This window comes from Macaca thibetana, chromosome 19 (genome assembly GCF_024542745.1).
Source record: "Macaca thibetana thibetana isolate TM-01 chromosome 19, ASM2454274v1, whole genome shotgun sequence".
Lineage (NCBI taxonomy): Eukaryota > Metazoa > Chordata > Mammalia > Primates > Cercopithecidae > Macaca > Macaca thibetana.
In genome coordinates this window covers 32,315,641-32,337,435 of record NC_065596.1, presented here as the reverse complement: position 1 = coordinate 32,337,435, position 21,795 = coordinate 32,315,641, and the positions used below count along the sequence as shown (strand labels likewise).

Here is a 21,795-nt window from a genome sequence, read left to right as displayed (position 1 = left end):
AGGGGCAGGCCACCCCTTCAACCTCCAGTCTTAAGGCGGTTTTCTTGTATATCTCAGTAAATAAAAAATACAATCGGGTTTTACACCGAGACATTCCATTGCCCTTTAATGCACTGAGATGTTTATATATGTGCACATCAAACCACAGCACCTTTTCTTAACCTTGTTTATGACACAGAGACATTTGTTCACATGTTTTCCTGCTGACCCTCTCCCCACCATTACTCTATTGTCCTGTCACATCCCCCTCTCTGAGATGGTAGAGATAATGATCAATAAATACAGAGGGAACTCAGAGACTGGTGCAGATGTGGGTCCTCATCCGTATGCTGAGCACGGGTCCCCTGGGCCCACTTTTCTTCCCCTATACTTTGTCTCTGTCTCTTATTTCTTTTCTCAGTCTCTGGTCCCACCTGACGAGAAACACCCACGGGTTGTTGAGGAGCTGGCCCCCTTCAGTTCCCCACTTTGGTCGGCCCGCTGATCAACCCTGTTCTCCATTCTCCACCCCAATTATAACCTAAGCTTTGCCGTCGTTTTACCCATTCTTTGACTGACTCCTTCCTCTGAGGCTACATCTGATGTAGATGTAAAGATACTTCTCAGGCAGTTCTCAAAGGCAGCTTTCTCCATAAGGTCCCTCCAGCCAGAAGCATCCTCAGGATAATAGCCCCTCCGATTGTTGCTCAGGTCCCTTCCTCTTGAAATTCCTCTCAGATTGCCGCGCCCACATGGTTTCTTTCCATTCTTCTTAGGATTAAAGTGCCTAAATGTCTGTGACTATCTCTACCCAGCCTGCAGACAGATCAGGGCAGGCTTGAGCTTTCGAGAAACTAAGAAGTTTATGTAGCGCCCCTGGCGAATGTTGCAAAGCCAAAGTCCAGCAGTTCACGTGGAATGGAAAAAGGGTGGGTCGTTTTCAATCGCTTTTCATTGGCAGAGCCTACCTGTCTTAAGGCGCGAAAAGGGAAACTCCGCCTGCTGTACGGCAGTAGGGTTGAAAATGGCTGCTCCCAGCAAGCATCCCTTGGGCGCAGACATATTGCATCATGAAGCGACGGCATTCGCCGGATTCCGCGTCTCTGGAAAGACGCTGTGTGGCCCTCGCCGGCCGCCATCCCTGAAACTTGGGAGTGTGGCGTCTGCAGCTTGCGGGGTTTGCGGGTCGGCGGGCAGAGGCGAGTGTTTAGGGATTTACGGTCCGTGACTCACCTCCAGCAGTGGACACAGAGGGTCATCGATCTGGTCTACGTGGGCTTCTGGGAATGTTTCAGAGCCAGGGAGAGCGCGTTGAGTTTTTTTTTGGTTGTTCGCTAGCGCGTGGGGTCCGTGTTGCGGGGAGCTCGTGGGGAGTCCTCGCTGGGGGTTCGTTTCGCAGAGTCGTGTTGTGGTTCCCAGAGTCTGGGAGCTCATGTGCTCCGCATTGGAACAAGCGCTTGGGAGGTCTTCGTTGCACGGTAGCACTAGGGCGTCGTGGTGGGGAAGCGAATCGTGTCGGTGTTGGAGACAGCTCTGGGCAGTTCGTGTTCATTGCTTATCACATGCGTGCTTAAAAAGGGGTCTGCTGGTCCCCTTGCTTCCCTGCTCCTGTATATTCTGTAGAAAATTTGCTTTCAGGATCATTGCGACTCAAGTAATAACATCCCCATCATTTTAAATACTCTCCAGAAAATAACTCTGGTTTAGTATATTTCATGTTTAGCGTTGGGATCAGATGTCTAGGTATTGGTATAATTTTACTCGTATTTTGGGTTCAGGTGTCTACGTATTGGTATAATTTTATTCGTATTTAATCTAACATCTTGTCAACTACATATCCCCATATTACATTCTCTTTGAGAGTTTTCTTTTTTAAACTGCTGCGGTTCCGTCAGGTGGTTGCTTTAATTTGGGTAGAACTGATGTAGATCTAGATACAACACTTTCAGGAACATGCGATGGATTTCCATTAACCCAAGGTTTTTATTTCTTCGACTAGCTGTAGTGTTTTCCATACGTGTCTTGGACATTTCTGGTTATGCTTATTTCTACATAGTTAATACTTTTTGATGTAAATCGTGACTTTTTTTTTTTCGCATAAGACCCCTCCCTCTTTACTTTTTTCCTTTCTAATTTTACTTAGTGGACAAGAACAGAAGTTAAAAATATATACGTTTATTCTGTCACTTCATTCTACTCATGTCATTACACATAACTTATAAATTGATGTCTTTCTTTTTTCTAGTTGAGCATTTTTGTCATCTGCTAATAATTTTAGCCAGGTGGCAAGTGGATGGACTGTGGAGTAAGAAGTACCTGCCTCTGCCTCTGACTTGGGTATGTTAATCTCTGAGTCAGTTTCCTTATTGGTGGAAAAAAGCTGTCCTAGTTTCTTTTTCATGGAATCGTTATGAAGATTAAGTGAGCAAATGTTCTTTAAGTATGTTCAAAGTGTAGTACTAGGTACACAGTATGGTCTGAATAAATAATGATTGTGATTTATCAAGTTTTTATTTCTCTTTCCTAAGGGCTTTTGACCTTTACAATTATTTTCATTTATATTTTTTTCTCTTTAAAATTCTCTTGGCCGGGCGCGGTGGCTCAAGCCTGTAATCCCAGCACTTTGGGAGGCCGAGGCGGGCGGATCACGAGGTCAGGAGATCGAGACCATCCTGGCTAACACGGTGAAACCCTGTCTCTACTAAAAAATACAAAAAACTAGCCGGGCGAGGTGGTGGGCGCCTGTAGTCCCAGCTACTGGGGAGGCTGAGGCAGGAGAATAGCAGGAACCCGGGAGGCGGAGCTTGCAGTGAGCCAAGATCTGGCCACTGCACTCCAGCCTGGGTGACAGAGCAAGACTCTGTCTCAAAAAAAAAAAAAAAAAAAAAAATTTTCTTTATGTTGCTCTATTTCCCAATTTCATGTATTCCTGAGGAAAAAACCATACTTGTCAATAATGGTTTGTTCTTTTAATATGAGACTGGATTTTATTTGCTAAAATTTTATTTAATATTTTTGCATCAAGAAATGAAAAGAGATCTTGGATGAGCTTGGGAATAATCCATAATCCATTGGTGGAGAGGGACTGAATGGTGGTATAGATAAAACAAAATCAGGTGTGAGTTCATCATTCTTGAAGTCACATGATGAATATGTGGAATTTGAGTATACTGTTCTTTTGCTTGAAATTTTTCACAGTAGAAAATTTAAAAAATTTTTTTGCCTATACATTTATAAGAGAAATTGGTCTGTAGTTTTCTTAAGTTTTTTTCCCAAATGATTATACTTGAAAAATCACCAGGTTAAGAAAATAGAATAATTTTATCTTCCCAGAAGCCCTCGTCTTCTCTGTCCTCTCCAGAGGTAATTGTTATCCTAAAACATCATAGATGTGCTTGGTTGTCACCTTTATGTGAATGAAATCCTAAGGTACACATTCTTTTGTGGCTGGCTTCTTTTGCTCAGTATTTTTGTTGTGAAATTCATCTACGTTGCTGCATATAGCAGTAGCTCATTTCTTCTTCATTGCTATGTAGTATTCCATTGATGATTATACCCCATGTTTTTTATCCATTCCAGTATCAAGAGACATTGTTATGGCTTATGGGAGTTATGAGAATTGTTGATATGAATGTTTTTGTACATGTCTTTTGGTGCATAAAAGTTCTATTCAGGGCTGGGCGTGAGAGCTCACGCCTGTAATCCCAGCACTTTGGGAGGCTGAGGCGGGTAGATCACCTGAGATCAGGAGTTTGAGACCAGTCTGGCCAACATGATGAAACCCCGTCTCTACTGAAAATACAAAAATTAGCCGGGCGTGGTAGCGGTTGTCTGTAATCCCAGCTGCTCAGGAGGATGAGGCAGGAGAATCACTTGAACCCAGGAGACAGAAATTGCAGTGAGCTGGGATCATGACATTGCACTCCAGCCTAGGCAACAAGAGTGAAACTCCGTCTCAAAAAAAAAAAAAAAAAAAAAAAAGTTAATTAAGCATATACTTAGTGTGTTAAGTGTAGAGAAATGGAGTATGCTAGACACAAGGAGAAACCACAAATGCCCAATCATAATGGGAAATTCTTAACATACCTCTCTCAGTAACTGATAGAACAGGCAGACAAAAAGTTAAAAGGGCATAGATTAACCATTGCTGGCAAACTTCCTGTCTGCAATTATAGAATGAAGGTAGCTATACAGAATGTATAAACAAATGGGTGTGGCTGTATTCTGATAAAACATTATTTACAAAAATGGGCAGCTAACCCACAATAGTCCCAACCCCTGAAAGGTTAGAAAGACCTACATAATTAACAAATTTGACCAATCTAAAACACTGCACTCAATAATTTTCCTCAGATGCACATAGAACATTTATAAAAAGTCACCATATGGTTGGCCCTCAGGGAAGTCTACATAAATTTCAAAGGATTAAAATCATACAGAATATTTTCTCTACAGTGGAATTAAGCTGTAAATCAATATCAAAATGATTTATTTGCCATAGAATAGTCATGTGACTTTTTGGAACTATCAAATCAGAACATGCTGTTTTCTTGTCAGAATGATTGGTAGTTATGCCATACACTTCTAAATAATCTGAGTTCAAAAAAAAATCACAGTGGAAATATTTTAAATTGCATTTTAATAAGAATTCTACATGTAAACACTTGTTGAATTTAACCTAAGCAGTCAGTGGAGGAAATTTATAACCTTGATTGCAAGTATTAGAAAAGGAAGGATGAAAATCAATGAATAAGCACCTATCTCTATAATTCTTTTTTTTTTCTATTCTATTGATTCGTGTTTGGAAATGCTGGTTTTATGTAATTGTTAGAGAGGCTTCACTTTTTCTGTGATTTGTGAATGTTACAAAATGTTGGAGTCATCTGTATTGTAAAGATTAGATAGAACTCATCAGGCTCTGATGACTCTTTTTAACTTTTTTTTCATGGAAATTGAGAGTATAGTATAATATTTGCCTATAACTTAGCTTCAACAGTAATCAATTCATATTCATCTGTCGTATCAGTCATATTTATCTGTGCCTCCACTTTTGTTTTACTCTGGAGAATTTCATAGCAAATTCAAGGCTTCATGCCTTGAAACTTGTAAGTATCCCAGTATGAATCTCTAACCGGTATGGTCATTAAAAAAATTTATAACCACTAGACCATTTCCTTTTTGTTTTTTCTTTTAGAGACAGGATCTTGGTGTGTTGCTCAGGCTGGTCTTGAACTCCTGGGCTCAAGCAGTCCTCCTGCCTCGGCTTCCCAAAGTGCTAGGATTACAGGTGTGAGCCACTTCACCCATCCTAGACCATTTTCAGTGTATCCAAGTTAATAATAATTTCTTTCCTTATCGTTTTGGGCGGACGGACTTTTGCTCTGTCACTGAGGCTGGAGTGTAGTGGCACGATCTTTTCTCACTGCAATTCCCGCCTCCCGGGTTGAAGCAATTCTCCTGCCTCAGCCTCCTGAGTAGCTGGGCTTATAGGCATCCGCCATCACACCAGGCTAAGTTTTGTATTTTTTGTAGAGATGGGGTTTCGTCCTGTTGGCCAGGCTGGTCTTGAACTCTTGACCTCAAGTGATCTGCCCATGTTGGCCTCCCACAGTGCTGGGGTTACAGGCGTGAGCCACTGTGCCCAGCCTATTTCTTTAGTTCATTGAATAGCTAGTCCGTATTCAGTTTTTTCTGATCATCTCATCATTGTCTCTTAACATTGGATTGTTTAAATCATGATCCAAATGATGTGGGTGCTTTCGATTTGCTTGTTGTATCTCTTAGATCTCTTTAATTTTATAACAACTCCCCTTTTTTATTTTTTATTTTTTTGTTTTTGTTTTGCTCTCATACCTCTTCATGTGTTGTGGTGGGAAGTACACAGCACCATCCACGAAGGATTCTTACCTAAAAAAATTGAACATGGGACTAATCAAACCTCTAAGATGAGCTACTCACTTAATTAAAAGGAAAAATTGGGAGTTGGGTAGGTAGAGAACAACAAGTTAAACTATACCATGAGGCTGGGACCAGTCACTCATGCCTGTAATCCTAGCACGTTGGGAGGCTGAGGCGGGAGGATTGCTTGAGGCCAAGAGTTGAAGACCAACCTGGCCAACATAGCAAGACCCTGTCTCTATTAAAAAAAAAAAATTTAGCCAGGTGCAGTGGCTCACGCCTGTAATCTCAGCACTTTGGGAGGCTAAGGCAGGTGGATCATGAGGTCGGGACTTCAAGACCAGCCTGGCCAAGATGGAGAAACCTTGTCTTTACTAAAAATACAAAAATTAGCCGGGCGTGGTGGTGGGCACCTGTAATCCCAGCTACTCAGGAGGCTGAGGCAGAGAATTGCTTGAACCCGGGAGGCGGAGTTTGCAGTGAGCTGAGATCGCGCTACTGCACTCCAGCCTGGTGACAGATCGAGACTCCTTCTCAAAAAAAAAAAGTTTTGAAAAACCCACACAAAATGATACCCTGATACAGCAGTCAGCCAGATCCAAAGGTAGGCCCTCATATGAGAGAAATTACCTGTTTCCTTCCTCTCTGCTTCATTCCTCTCAAAAGCAGATGAGGCTGAGGGCTTGTAATGGTTTGGAAGCATCCCAACTTTTATTTGAAGTGGAGGGCTTTTTTTTTTTTGCCTTTTTTTTTTTTTCCCCGAGGCAGGATCTTGCTGTGTTGTGCAGGTTGGAGTGCAGTGATGCGATCATAAACTCAATTCAGCCTGGAACTCCTGGGCTCAAGCGATCCTCCTGCCTCACCGTCCTAAGTACCTGGGACTACATGCATGCACCACCATGCCTGGCTAAGTTTTAAATTTTTCTGTAGAGGCAAGGTCTTGGTATGTTACCCAGGCTGGTCTCGAATTCCTGGCCTCAAGGAATTCTCCTGCCTTCACCTCCAGAATTGCTGCAATTACAGGCCTGAGCCAACACAGCAGGCCCTAGTTTTTGTTTTTTTTTTTTATTGGATACTGTTGGCTGACAATCTGACATCCAAGCCCCCTTTGTTAAGCAAATTCCTCTTTAATTTAGGTAGCTGTCCCTCTGGACGTTTGACCTGAACCTCAGTTCAGTAGGAAATCCAGATTATTCTTACCAATCAGGGTGCTATATCATTGCCATTCTCGGTTACATTGCCATGTTCTCCGCGTGAGTATCTGGTGCAGTTCTGATGTATTACATATGACGGAAAGTCTGCCATGAGCTTCTGGGAAATGGCTGGATCCTGGATTTTTCAACCCTGGAGATCTCAGCTCCAACCCATTCATGCGTAACTGCCTTTTCTACCTCTTAGCCATCGATACGGATTTCTACATTTGGGTTGGGTACCACTGTTTTTGGACTGGCCCTGTAGGGAGGCTAGACTGAAGGGCCGGGGCTGGGATGAAGCAGTCTCAGGATTGAAGGTAGAGGAGGTTTGCATTTTGACCAGTGTGTTTACCGGTGGGTCAGAAAATGGCTTGGAGATGAGCTCTCTGGGTGTAAAGGATACAGGCTTGCTAGAGAGTCTTGAGAATGACTTGCTGGGGTGACAGCAACATTCAAGTTGGTCTCACAGTGTGGGTGTTCTCAGAGTGTGAGTTTCTAGAGCGGCTCTTGGGGAGACTGATCTCTGAACTGCTGCTTCTGGGGCAAGGATGGGACCCTCTTTGCTTTCCTGCCTGTGTGGAAGGAGCAGGCTGAGCATGCACACTGAATATTGCATTAGGAGATCGCAGGCTCTTGTTTGTGTAGCTGTGACTGTGTGGCCACCCCGCAGTGTAATGCGCTGGGAAGTAGAGTTCTTTTTTTTTTTTTTTTTTTTTTTTTTTTTTTTTGAGACGGAGTCTCGCTCTGTCGCCCAGGCTCCAGTGCAGTGGCGCGATCTCGGCTCACTGCAAGCTCCGCCTCCTGGGTTTACGCCATTCTCCTGCCTCAGCCTCCTGAGTAGCTGGGACTACAGGCGCCCGCCACCGCGCCCGGCTAATTTTTTGTATTTTTAGTAGAGACGGGGTTTCACCGTGGTCTCGATCTCCTGACCTTGTGATCCGCCCGCCTCGGCCTCCCAAAGTGCTGGGATTACAGGCGTGAGCCACCGCGCCTGGCCGGAAGTAGAGTTCTAAAAGTGAGCGGGAAAGAGAACAAATTTGCACTGTGAGGCTGTTGTAGGAGGGAAGTGTCACAAGGGAGAGAGCCAGATGTAGATTCAAGTTCCCACGCTTCTAATTAGGAAGAATGTTAACCTGCACAACACACTTCGTCTCAGCAAGCCTCAGCTTACTCATGTTTAAAATGGAAATAATAACGAGTACCTTATAAAGTAGTATTGAGGGTTTAGTAAGACAGTGCGTATGGTTTGTATGATTAGTAAGACAGTGCAATAAACAAAAAATTTAGGAGCATGTGGCTGCCGGTGAATTTAAGTCAGTTTCCTGAGCCACCACTTCTTTTATGTTTTTGTTTTTAGAGACAGTCTTGCCATGTTGTCCAGGCTGGTCTTGAACTCTAGAGCTCAGGTGAGATCCACCCATCTCAGCCTCTACAATAGCTGGGACCCTAGGGCCTAGGCCACCATGCCTGGCTTTACCACTTCCTTCATTGTCTTACCTAAAACATATATGTGAGAACTTGGCAGTAGACAAGACCATAAGGTGGTTTTAGTTTACTATCTCCTGTTTCACATCCATTCTATTTCTGACATAACCAAAAAAAAAAAAAAAAAAAAAAGGCATTCCTCTTGCTCATTCCGTATCTTTCTATGGACCAGTGCCCCATGATTCCAGGGTGTTAAGGAGACCGATGAAATATTGGAACCTGATGTTAATGTGAGTCCAGATGGCAATTGGAGACTTGTGGTCCTAGGAGCATGTTTCTCATCATTGAATTTGGTCTTGAACCCCCAGGTTCTAGCCTATAGGAACAAGACATTTTCAGTAATGGAAGAAAGAGCTTCCAGGCTGGGGAAGATCATCGTTTCCAGTGGTAGCTTGACCTGAGATGATACCTGACCACAACTTCTGGGAAGGCCCAGAATAGATAGAAGAGAGAGAACACCCTAGAGTTGCTAGCCCCTAAGAGTTGAAGAAAATGGCAAAGGCCCAGGTGAGGTTTGTTTTACCTATTTTGTCTTTTGTTTCCCAGTGGATCTGTGGAAGCTTGTAAAAGACAGTCTGGTTAAATGAGATAGTGTATTCTGATAAAAATCAGGATCTGTCAGAAAATAAGTTTAAGTTGGAATCTTAAAATCCTGGCAAATTAAGAAACGAGATATATAGATCGGGGGGTTTGTGCCAAGTTCTTAATGTCGGAACATAGCTAAGTGACTGTTAAGACCCTGTGGGTTTTCTCTGCTTTAAACTGTGTCTCCTTTTTTTTGGCAGCTGAAATAACAGGAAACACATGAAAAATGCCACGATTGTAATGTCTGTGAGGAGAGAGCAAGGCAGTTCTTCAGGGGAGGTAAATGTGTCATTGCTGTTAGATCTTGAGAAATTTCTTTCCTTCAGAGAGCTTTTGTGGTTGACAGTATCCTCAAAGTCACCCTTGTAATAAAGGCATGGGATGTTTTCTTTGGCTTTTTCCTATTATTTAGGGAGGTAAGCTAAGGAGTAATGCCAAAGGAAAACTGGATTGGACAAAATTCTTTGAAAATAGGGTGCTTTGAAAATAGACGCTTCTGGTCATCTGACTTTGCCCAGGAGTAAAGCCTGGAGCATCCAATAGAATGAATGGGCTGCCTGACCTTTGATCCTCCATGAAGTAGAATTCTTTCAGCCAGATTTTTGTTATTGATACAACAGGAGACAACTAACAGCTCCATTCTTTGGTAACAGCTTGGAATGCAGATACTGACAATGCTTCTTTCTTACCTTCTTAACTCCAGGTTCAAAAAACAAAGCACCAGTTCTGCTTGTTTTGCTTTTACTATGTTTAATTACTGAAATGATACATGGCTACATTTGCATGCAAGAGATTCAAGCAAATAGAAGCATTTGTATCAAAAGACAGTATCTCCTTTCACCCTTTTTCTGCCCAAACTTCAACCCAAAGGGTAATAAATAAGTGTTCATAGTTTGGGTCTCTATCTAGTTCCTCCCTGTGATTGACATCTGATAGAATATATTTATATTTAGGTACATTTCTGTATACATACGTGTGTACTTATATAATTGTATATATTATTACTTTTTTTTTTCCCCCAAGATAGAGTCTTGCTCTGTTGCCCAGGCTGGAGTGCAATGGCGCAATCTTGGCTCACTGCAACCTCCGCCTCCTGGGCTCAAGCAATTCTCCTGCCTCAGCCTCCTGAGTAGCTGGGATTACAGGTGCGTGCCACCACACCCCACTAATTTTTCTATTTTTAGTAGAGATGGGGTTTCACCATGTTGGCCAGGCTGGTCTTGAACTACTGACCTCATGAGCCCCCCGCCTCAGCCTCCCAAAGTGCTGGGATTTCAGGCGTTAGCCACCACGCCCAGCCATATTATTGCTTTTTTTTTTTTTTTTTTTTGGAAACGGAGTCTTGCTCTGTTGCCCAGGCTGGAGTGCAGTGGCGCGATCTTGGCTCACTGTAAGGTTCGCCTCCTGGGTTCACGCCATTCTCCTGCCTCAGCCTCCCGAGTAGCTGGGACTGCAGATGCCCGCCACTATGCCCAGCTAATTTTTTGTATTTTTAGTGGAGATGGGGTTTCACCGTGTTAGCTAAGATGGTCTTAATCTCATGACTTCGTGATCTGCCCTCCTTGGCCTTCCAAAGTGCTGAGATTACAGGTGTGAGCCACCATGCCCAGCCATATTATTACATTTTTTAAAATATGTCTTAGATCATATATTATTTGGGAGCTTAATTTTTTGCGTTTAAGAGAATGCCTTGAAGATCATTGATAATCACGTGGTTATGTATACATCTACCTCATTGATTTTAACATTTTTGTAGTATAGCATGGAGGTGGTGTAATTTAACCTTGTCTGCTTTTGATAGACATTTAGATTATTGATAAGTTTTTCATTATCAGAAACAAAGGAATAATGAACATTCTTATTACACGTTGTTTCATATCTATGTGAATACTGCCTTAGTGCTTTTTTAGGGTAGGAGGTATTGCTGGAATTCCATGGTCCTTTGGTATGTGAAATAGTCATGGTGTGCATAATTTGTCATGGAGAAAAGGATCAAGACGCTTCCCTGTGCCTCTTTTCTGCATCATCTATTGTTATCCACCTCAGATTGCGTTGGAATTGCTCTTATAGGGATCATTGTCATTCGAAGATGTGGCTGTGGACTTCACCAGGGAGGAGTGGCAGTTTTTGGACTGGTCTCAGAAGGTCTTGTACAAGGAAGTAATGTTGGAAAACTACAGCAACCTAGTATCAGTAGGTAAGGACAGCATCACAGTCACTTACCTTTTCTTTCTTATTTGGTGACCTCTGTATGGTCCTGTAAATATTTAATGGTTTAGACTAAAGTGTTGTATGTCATAGATTTTTTTGTTGTTGTGGTAAAATGTATAACATAAAATTTACCATCTTAATCATAAGTGTGCAGTTCATTGGGATTCACTCATAGTGTTATGCACCCACCACCACTACCTTCTGTCTTCTAAAACTGAAACTCTGTACTCACAAAACAACTACCCATTCCCCCACTTCTCCCCAGCCCCTTGCAACCACCATTCACTTTCTGTCTTTAGGATTTTGACTTCTCTAAGTACCTCATATAAGTGGCATCATATAGTGTCTGTCTTTTTGTGTCTGGCTTATTTCACTTAGTATGATGTTCTCAAGGTTTATCCGTGTTGTCACGTGTGCCAGAATTTCCTTTTTAAGGCTGAATGATATTCTTTTGTATGTATATACCACCTTTTGCTTATCCACTTATCTGTTAAGGAACACTGGGTTCCTTCCACGTTTGAGGGCTTGTGAATCATGTTGCTATGAAATAGGTGTACAAATATCTGAGACCCTGCTTTCCATTCTTTGGGGTATATACCCAGAGGTGGAATTGCTGGGTGATATGGTCATTCCATTGTTAATTTTTTGAGGAAGTTTTCCACAATATCAGTACCATTTTACATTCCCACCAAGAGTGCACAGGGTCCCAGTTTCTCCACATTGTTGCCAACAATTGTTATTTTCTGCTTTTTTTTTTTTTTTTTTTTTTTTTTGATAGTAGCCATCCTAATGGGTATGAGTGTGTCATAGACTTGTATTTTCCTCCCTGGCACAAAGTGATTGTGCTCTTTTACTGAGTGAAAGACTTTTACTTTATCAAAGTGCAAATGCTGTGGTTCCTGAGACATAACTCTCTCTATCTTCATCCATTCCCCAAGCACATGTGCCAGGTGTTCAGTGATCTCCTGTTTACAGGGTATCAAGGCACCAAGCCAGATTCACTCTTCAAGTTGGAGCAAGGAGAACCCCCATGGATAGTAGAAGGAGCAGCCCACAGTCAAACCTGTCCAGGTAAGTGAGTGAAAACTAAGAAAACGGGGAGAAATGGCACAAAAATCCCAGCTGGGTCGGAGAAGGGTTGATGCTTTTAAAATGTTCTTTAGAGGACTTTGCAGTAGTTGGTGGCCCAGAAACCTAATCAGCCTTTCTGCATCTGTGTCCATCCCTAATAGAACTGTCCCTTCCCGGCTCTCACAGGATCATGTCTTCCTTTCTTCTATTTTCTGGATCTAATTTCAGTCCATATCATTGAAGACCTTGAATTCTTAGCTGGTTCCATTCTTCCGAGCCTGCTCCCAGCTTTTGTCCCTTCCTGCTCCCTACCTTACTTGCTTTGAAACTCTCCTTGTAACCCATCTGGATTGTGTTGCCTTTATTTATTTATTTATTTATTTATTTTTTTGAGATGGAGTCTTGCACTGTTGGCTGGGCTGGAGTGCAGTGGTGCAATCTTGGCTCACTGCAACCTCCACCTCCCAGATTCAAGTGATTCTCATGCCTCAGCCTCCTGAGTAGCTGGGATTACAGGTGCCGGCCATGAGGCCGGCTAATTTTTTGTATTTTTAGTAGAGATGGGGTTTCACTACATTGGCCAGGCTGGTCTCGAACTCCTGATCTCATGATCCGCCCACCTTGGCCTCCCAAAGTGCTGAGATTTCAGGCATGAGCCACTGCACCTGGCCGGATTGTGTTACTTTTAGCACTTCTGTCGCTTAAAAGCGTACCCCGGCCCCTTTGGAAAGGGCCGATTTCCTTTACTGAAAATCACCTCACCTTAGCTCGTGTCAAAGCGCCCACACCTTGTCTCTCGGGGCATCTCTGTTGACTTACTCACCCACTGCTCCCACCTTTCCAGCTTCTGTTTTCTTTTTATCTTCTGCTGATTCTCCTGGTAGAAGTTTAATTCACCCTCAAGGCCTAAGCTCTCTGGCCCCTGCTGGAGACTCGCAAATAGACATCTCTGCTACTAATGTCTCATCTGCACTCTAACCCTCTGTGTGTCGCCAGCCGCCAGGACAGCTCTCCAAATATTTCCTTATTCCAGTATGTGAAACCGGAATCCTCCTTTCTCCCAGATGTTTCTACCATCATATAGTATACTCATATATACTAAAGATTTCAGTTCTGTCTTCTGACAAATAGTTTCATGCAGATATCTCCTTTTCTGTAATCTCACCTGCCTTATTCTATATTTTGCCAGCACCCAGGACGAGTGTTCTGTGAAATTCTTCTTCCCTCGGCTTCAGGGTTAGAAGCTGGGATTCTCTTTCCTCCTGGAAAATCCTTTCCCTCCCTGTGCATTATATTTAGGTTCTGCTGTATTGCTCACCACTCCGGTTCCTGCTCACCTTGGCGTTGCTTTCAGTCTTCTCGGTTTACTCTGTTGTATGTCTGAACGTCTTGGCTGCTCCTGTTAATTTGTATTGTTTTGAATACTCCACTTTCAAGCCCCAAATCACAGTAGGCCATGGTAATAGAGGTTCGCATCACCTCCATTGCTGCATGTTTGACTGACTTCCGTTTTTCTGTGAGTTCCATTTGATGTGATGGCTTCATTCCCCTCTGGGCAGGGGCCGTCAAGGCACTGGAACTTGATGAGAAGACGTGAGGAGTGAGTGTTGCTCACTCCTCATGTGGAAGAAACAAGAGGTCCACATATATTCAGAGATTCAGAAGAGAAGAACCCAGCCACATAGGAAAAGTATTAGGGTTGCGGTAGGAAAATCAGAAGATGTCCATGAAATAAATGACAAAATTATTCCAAGGAGGAGGAAGGCATATGTTTTATTGAATGCTACAGATAATGTCAAATAACGTGAGGACTGACATCTGTGCATTTGATCATGTTGCATTTTTACATCCAGATACTGCTCTCTTTCACTGTCAACTCTTGTTTTACTTCCAAGAAGTAGTTTTTGACTATTGCAGGGTACATTTGGAGCTCCCTCTTTTTTTTTTTTTGTTTTTTGAAACAGAGTTTTGCTCTTGTTGCCCAGGCTGGAGTGCAGTAGCCCAATCTTGGCTCACTGCAACCTCTGCCTCCCAGGTTCAAGGGATTCTCCTGCCTCAGCCTCCCAAGTAGCTGAGATTATAGGTGCCCACCACCATGCCCGGCCAATTTTTTTTTTTTTTTTTTTTTTGTAGTAGAGACAAGGTTTCAACATGTTGGCCAGGCTGGTCTCAAACTCCTCCCACCTGCCTTGACCTCCCAAAGTGTTGGAATTACAGACGTGAGCCACTGCGCCTGGCCACTCTCTTTTCTGACTTTTATCTCCTTTGTGTCTATGCTGCACTAACTTAGTAATGGTCATGTATTGTTTTGTGCGTGTATTTTACTGGTTGGTATGAGGCTTCTTTTACCCTCATTTTATTAAATGGCACCAGCACCTACATAGGTGTTTAAGCCACATATTGAGCAATTATCCTCAATTCTTCCCTTTTCTACCGGCAATATTTGTTCTAAGAGTGAATCCTGTCTTTCCCTCCTCCATACTTATGTCCTTGTTTTTTCACATTTCTCCATCTCCATTGTAATTATTCCTAATCAAGCCACCTGAATTCTGCCGTAGCCTCTGGGGTATTCTCTTCTATAATTTCATCTCTCCAATTCATTCTCCATAGAACAGTCATGTTTTGGAACTGTCAATTCAGAGCATGTTTTCTTGGCAAAAAATGTTTTGTGGCTTACTGCCATTGTTCTTAGCATAAATTCCAATTTCTAACAAAGTCTTCCTCCAAAATCTCTATGTTGTTAATTCTGCCAGCCTTGCCAAACTTTTGTATTTCTACTTCACTCAAGCTCAGGATATTCCAGGTAAACCAGCTTCTCTTACATTTTTTTTTTTTTAATCACACCTAAGTTTTTTCTGCCTCTGGGTTTTCACACTGGCTGTTCCCTTTTCTTGGAATGTTCTTTATTTTGTTCTTTGCATAACATTGCTCGTTCTTACCCTATGATGTGAGCCACTTCCTTTGTACTGTTCTTCACATTCTGTAATTTTCTTACTTCTTTGCATACCTGTTGATTCTCTATCTTTACCTGAATGACAGGTTCATGGAGAGAGAGAATATATTATTAGTCACTGTAGTATCCCAAATACCAGTCCATTCAGTGTTTGTTGGGTGAATATATCCATCCCCTCCATCTATTTTTGATTTATTCCGGTTACAATGTGTTTCTCTTTCTACTCTGTCTCCATTTGCAAGGTCCAATTTGGGAGGCAGCCCAAGTTGTATTGATTCATTATAGAGTATCCATTGTTGTTGCTAAAGTTGCTATATTTTCCTTTTGCTGTTTTATAGTATCATCCTTTTTCACAGAGGGTGAGGTACACTACTCTGAGACTGAGATCTTATAAAAGCCAGCCAAAACCATGGCATTTTTGTACCTTCTGCTACCTCCACAAAAAATTATCATGGATGTTCTTATTGTTCTTTTTCCTAGAAGAAATTTGGGGGGATTGACCATATGCAGTGGTACCCAGAAAACCAAAATGAGCTTAAACATTTCAAAAGATGTCAGTAAAGTTATGCCCTTGGAAATAAGTTTGATTTATTTAAGAGCATTGTTCCTTTAATACAAAGACACAATAAGTTTGGCTCACATTGTAAAAGTCTGAAATCTCATTTAGGGTTTGTTATCCAGAATAGAAGATACACAGGAAAAGATTCTGATGCATTTGGTGGATATGGGAAATCATGCCTCCATATCAAGCGTGACAAAACTCTTACTGAAGTTAAATACCATAGATATGTTAAACCCACCAGCCCTAAATCACAGCTCAATGACCATCAAAAAATTTGTGTAGGAGAGAAACCACATGAATGCAGTGTGTGCGGGAGAGCCTTCTCCAGGAAAGCACAGCTTATTCAACATCAGAGAACTGAAAGAGGAGAGAAACCCCATGGATGTGGTGAATGTGGGAAAACATTCATGAGGAAGATTCAGCTCACTGAGCATCAGAGAACTCACACGGGAGAGAAGCCCCATGAATGTAGTGAATGCGGAAAAGCCTTCTCCAGAAAGTCACAGCTCATGGTCCATCAGAGAACCCATACAGGAGAGAAACCCTACAGATGCAGCGAATGCGGAAAAGCCTTCAGCCGGAAGTGCCGGCTCAATAGACATCAGCGATCCCATACTGGAGAGAAACTCTATGGGTGCAGTGTGTGTGGGAAAGCCTTTTCTCAGAAGGCATACCTCATTGCACACCAGAGACTTCACACAGGAGAGAAGCCTTATAAATGCAGTGATTGTGGGAGAACCTTCTATTTTAAGTCAGACCTGACCAGACATCAGAGAATTCATACAGGAGAGAAACCTTATGAATGTCATGAGTGTGAAAAAGCCTTTAGAAGCAAGTCAAAGCTCATTCAGCATCAGCGTACTCACACTGGAGAGAGACCATATTCATGCAGCGAATGTGGCAAAGCCTTTGCCCACATGTCAGTCCTCATTAAACATAAGAAAACTCACATAAGAGAGAAAGCCATACATTCACTGAAGGTGGAGAAACCTTCTTCAAGGAGTCATACATCCTTATACATGAGTGAACACATGCAAGAGCAAAAGACTGTACCTATAGAAATGCCTGCCTCAGGAACCCCGGCATTGTTAAACAAGAGTGAGCGCCTAGTGGGTAGAAATGTAGTGATTGTAGAACAACCTTTTCCAAGAAATCAAGCCTTTGTAGTTAATCAGGAATTTGAACAGGGAATAAGCCTCGCAAATGAAGTGAATGTGGCCCCATCAGTAATAAATTATATCTTGTATGTTACAGATATTGTATAAGAATAAATCTGATACCAGAAAGGTGGGAAAATCTTTAGTAGGAATCCTGCAGCCACTGTATGCTGGAGAGCTCATTTAGGGCTGAAACACTGGAGGCAGTGGTCGTGGAGGACATTTCTGTGAGAAGTCAAACCTGTTAAATGCCATTGAAATCATGTTGGGCAGAAATGCATCTGTTATGAGGAAGCCTTTACCTGGATATGATATCTCAATTGGTATCAAAAGAATTCTTACAGGAATGTTTATGAAAGATTGTGATGGTGCTTTTAGCACTAAATTGTGCCTTGTGTGCCAAAGAAACAAAGACAACTGTAGAGGCAATGGATATGGAAAACATTTTTAGTAAAATATGGGAGAATTTATAGAAAAGAAAAACTCTTGAAAGTAAGACATGATGGAAACTCACCAAATTAACTCCTGTATCACACTTTTATGTCTTGAGAGTCTTGGAGGGACATGGTTAATAAATGAAATCGTGAACCCCAGGAATGGTATTATGTAATGAAAACCTATGAATATAACAAATATGGAAGTAAAATTATGTTAGTTTGTTATGAGTGCTGCACCAAACTAACACAGATTTAATGACTTAGAACAACACAAAATCATTATCTTAGAGTTCTGGAGGTCTGAAGTCCAAATGCATCTCACGGGGCTACATCAAGCTGTAGACAGGGCTGCTTTTCTTTTTGGAGGCTCTAGGGGAGCATCTTTCCTTGCCCTTCCAGCTCCTAGAAGTTGCCCAGATTCTGTGGTTTGGGACTTCTTTCAAAACCAGCAATGGCCAATCAGTCTGACATCACTCAAACACTTGAGTGTTCTGTCTCCCTCTTCCATGTTTGAGGACCCTTGTGATTACACTGGGAAAACCCAGATAAGCCAGGATAATCTCCCTATCTGATTATGATCCAAATATTTTAACATTTTACTCTATAATCACAGAATGTTATGCTATGATTGTTATATGTGAACATTGTAGATGCTCTTGAAATGTTAAAATTGCATCAGCATGGAAAATAACTCCTAAATGTCCAGAAAGAACATGAGATTTATGATACTTGAAATGTTGCTAAACATAAATTTGTATCTACTCCGAAATTACATAAATTAACATACCCGGCCAGGCATGGTGGCTCACACCTGTAATCTCAGCACTTTGGGAGGCCAAGGCAGGATGATCACTTGAGCCCAGAAATTTGAGACCACCCTGGGCAACATAGTGAGACTCTATCTCTACAAAAAAATAAAAATAAATAATAGCTGGACATGGTGGTGTGTGCCCATAGTTCCAGCTACTTGGGAGGCTGAGGCAAGAGGATTGCTTGAGCCCAGGAGTTCTAGGCTGCAGTGAGCTATGATCGTGCCACTGCACTCCAGCCTGAGTGACAAGACTCTGTTTCTTAAAAAAGGTTGGAGGGGGGTGGAACTAACGTGCCTTATTATGAGTATGGAATGCATATGACATAATGCACCTGGATATTGACTAATCTTTTTCATAGCCAACTCCAACAGTCCCTTTTTCTTTTACAGTAAATGTCTAATATATATAATCTCCTGCCTTAAATGTCTAAAAAAGATACACAAAATGTATGAATGAACTTCATCAGACATTGGGAAGTGAAGGGCTCAGGATGGCTTTCCATGAGAGAAAGGAAGCAATGAAATGAGCCTTATGATTGCCCCAGCTTAGTGCTTGGAGAAAGTTTCCAGCCTGCAGCAATGAGAGGAGAAAGCCACGCAGATCCCAGCCATCTTTCTGAATTGAGACAGAGTTTAGGGTTTGAGGAATTCAAGGTGACCCAAATTCATGAGTTGGATTACTGGAGAAGAGCTGCACTCAGGAATTGAGAGTTCTATCGAGTTTCTCCCACAAGCCTTTGAGTCGTAATCAGCACATGTATGTGAGGAAAACCCTCCTAGGCTGGAGGAAGAACAGGAAGAAATGAACATGCAGAAAAATCCTTGGATTATACACAAGGTTGGGAGTAACTGGCATTTCCACCAGCTGGAATGGAAACGCCTCTTAACATTTGGAGAATCACAGTGGACCTTAAGTAAGAAGTATTGCCTCTGTGGGTGGCTCAGATTTGCTGTACAGTAAAGGCTGACTGGAACCCTCTTTAGAAAGCATACATGCAATCCACGAAAAGGCCAGACTTTCCAAGTAATTTAGCAGTTTTCCAGACAGAGACTAATAAAGAAATAGAAAGCAGTCTATCAGTCAGTACTTGGCCATGTCTGGCATCCAATCAAAAGTTACCCAGGTGTGCAAAGAAGCAGGAAAATATAACCCCATAACATGAAGAAGTCAGTAGAGACCCAGAAGTGACACACTGATAGCAGAAAAGGATGTTAGAAACAGCTGCTATAAATGTCCCATATGAATCAAGTGGATTATAAAAATTATAATTTACTGATGGGTTCCCCCCACCTGAACAAGAGGCAGATGAAGCTCAGTGTAGGCACAGGAGCCAATGCCCCTAGGATGTTCATCCTCCCAGGGAGGCACCAGAAGGAAGCAGTTGCCAGCAGTTGAAACCAGGTTCCCTGGGAGGCAGAAGCAAGCTCAGCTGAATTTGTGGAGCGTAGTCTACCCAGTGTTTAGCCCCTCTTTGCCTTTTCTGGGAACTGAGGCTTCTGAGCAGGGCTGCTGAGCTTCCTAGGAAGTGTAGTTTGGCCATGGGCAGTGCCTGAGACACCTGTGCTGGGCTGTTGAGGTTTCTGGGAAGTATAGTTAGGAGGCCTAACAACTGTTACTCTAGGTAGCGGCTGGTGTGTCCTGACTGTTTAGCCCCTGTAGGGGTTTCTGTCACACATCTGCCTTTGGCCATTTTTCTCCACGTGAGTGAATTCTATCTGGGTTTCAAGGCAGTTGAAGAGGGTAACAGTCAGAACCTTAGCCAGTGCTTGCTGGGGCAGCATTATGAGGGAATTGGCCTTGGGCATATTAAGTCTGAGCTCATCTGGCAGTTCTGCTTTGGCCGGGACAGACTTTGGTGGGTCAGACCCAGTCAGTTCATGGTGAGTCTGCCCTGCTGTGTGGCTGAGGTGGGAAGCAGCCCTACAGAATCCCGTTGTTGTGTGGGACATGTTTGCCCTTGTTCTTCCTGCCATCATGGGCCAGATGGATCCCATGTTGGAGGCTGGGGAGGGCACTCAGGGCATGGGTCTTACTTAACCTTACTCTGCTGACTTTCTCCTTTTACACGCCAGATGAAACTTTTTTAGGTGTGTAGGTGTCTGTGTGTCCTATGGGGTGTCCAGAACTGGCCTATTAACTGCATCACTGTTAACAGAAAGCTTCTAGAACAGTGTCTACAGTGCAGTGCTTTGAGGACTAAGTCAGCAACTTTTAAATAGAACTTTTGTTACAAGTGGGAAGATGATTTATGTATAAAGAAATTTGACACACTTAAAAACTTACAACTCCTGGTGCACAGATTTATAGATTCCATCCACTTTGTCTTGATTCCCAGTTTAGAACTTGGGTCTGTAGATTCTAGAACCTGTCAGACCTCAGAGTAGAAGTTCAGTGTCAGCTCTCCCACCAGAACTTGCATGACTGTGATCCCATGCAAGGGAGAAGACAGTCCAGGTTCTCATTGCCTTGCTCTGTATCTGTATTTAGGGGTGGGGGTAGAGAACTGGAAATTCCTCATTGGTGCTGATTAGTCTGCCCTCCGAAGGCTTTTTTCCAACCCTAGCTTTGTTTTTTTTGTTTGTTTTTGTTTTTGTTTTTTGTTTTTTTGAGATGGAGTTTTGCTCTTTTGTCCAGGCTGGAGTGCAGTGGCATGATCGTGGCTCACTGCAACCTCTGCCTTCCAGTTTCAAGTGATTCTCCTGCCTCAGTCTCCTGAGTAGCTGGGATTACAGGTGCCCACCACCACACCTGGCTGCATATTTTTTTTTTTTTTTGGTATTTTAATAGAGATGGGGTTTCACCATGTTGGCCAGTCTGGTCTCAAATTCCTGACCTTGTGATCCGCCCACCTCGGCCTCCCATAGTGCTGGGATTACAGGTGTGAGCCACCACACCTGGCCAGCTTTGTATTTTTAAAAAGTTGTCCTTCATTAAGGGAGGGAAATTGAGTAATTGTCACAATTCTAAAAGCTGGGCCTCTCTCTGAAATGTCTCCTTTACTCTTGATAAGAGCTCTTTTGTCAGATGTTCAGAATCAGAAAAGACAACAGCTAGATCATACCTTAGAAATAATAGCCTTTTCCTAAGAACCGAAGAAAACCATAAAAGCCCTGGTGAGGTTTTGTTTCTTACTTTTGCCTTTCTTTCCAATGGCTTTGCAAGGCTTCAGACAAATAACTATTAAATGGAAATACATTTCTAATTTAAAAATTTCAGAAACCATCAAATCAAGGTTCAGGCAAAGATAGAATGAGGAAATGTAGCTTCATACAGAGTGCCTTAAGTTTGAATACAGGTGAATAAATATGTAAGAATGTATGATGTACTTAAGTTTCTGGTTTTGTTTGTTTTGTTTTTTTGAGACAGAGTCTTACTCTGTTGCTCAGGTTGGAATTCAATGGCACAGTCTTGGCTCACTGCAACCTCTGCCTCTTGGGTTTGAGTGATTATCT

General features: G+C 42.5%; 2 protein-coding genes across 6 annotated transcripts in view; one reads left to right on the top strand and one right to left on the bottom strand.

Moving 5' to 3' along the window:
- The window catches only part of ZNF577 (zinc finger protein 577), a 31,404-nt gene extending 9,736 nt beyond the window's left edge, over positions 1–21,668 (top strand). For 2 of the 5 annotated variants that reach the window (XM_050771375.1, XM_050771377.1), the window contains 6 exons: positions 2,225–2,316; positions 8,864–9,062; positions 9,341–9,419; positions 11,211–11,337; positions 12,327–12,422; positions 16,043–21,668. In XM_050771375.1, coding sequence (XP_050627332.1) covers positions 9,360–9,419; positions 11,211–11,337; positions 12,327–12,422; positions 16,043–17,202 — 1,443 coding nt within the window. In that variant the 5' untranslated portion in view covers positions 2,225–2,316; positions 8,864–9,062; positions 9,341–9,359 and the 3' untranslated portion in view covers positions 17,203–21,668. Of the gene's footprint in view, positions 1–1,114; positions 1,234–2,224; positions 2,317–8,863; positions 9,063–9,340; positions 9,420–11,210; positions 11,338–12,326; positions 12,423–16,042 lie in introns of those variants that run through there. The other 3 variants (XM_050771379.1, XM_050771376.1, XM_050771378.1) reach the window with 3 other exon arrangements.
- Positions 1–21,795, bottom strand: part of PPP2R1A (protein phosphatase 2 scaffold subunit Aalpha) — a 526,337-nt gene that overhangs the window by 346,182 nt on the left and 158,360 nt on the right. The window lies entirely within an intron of this gene.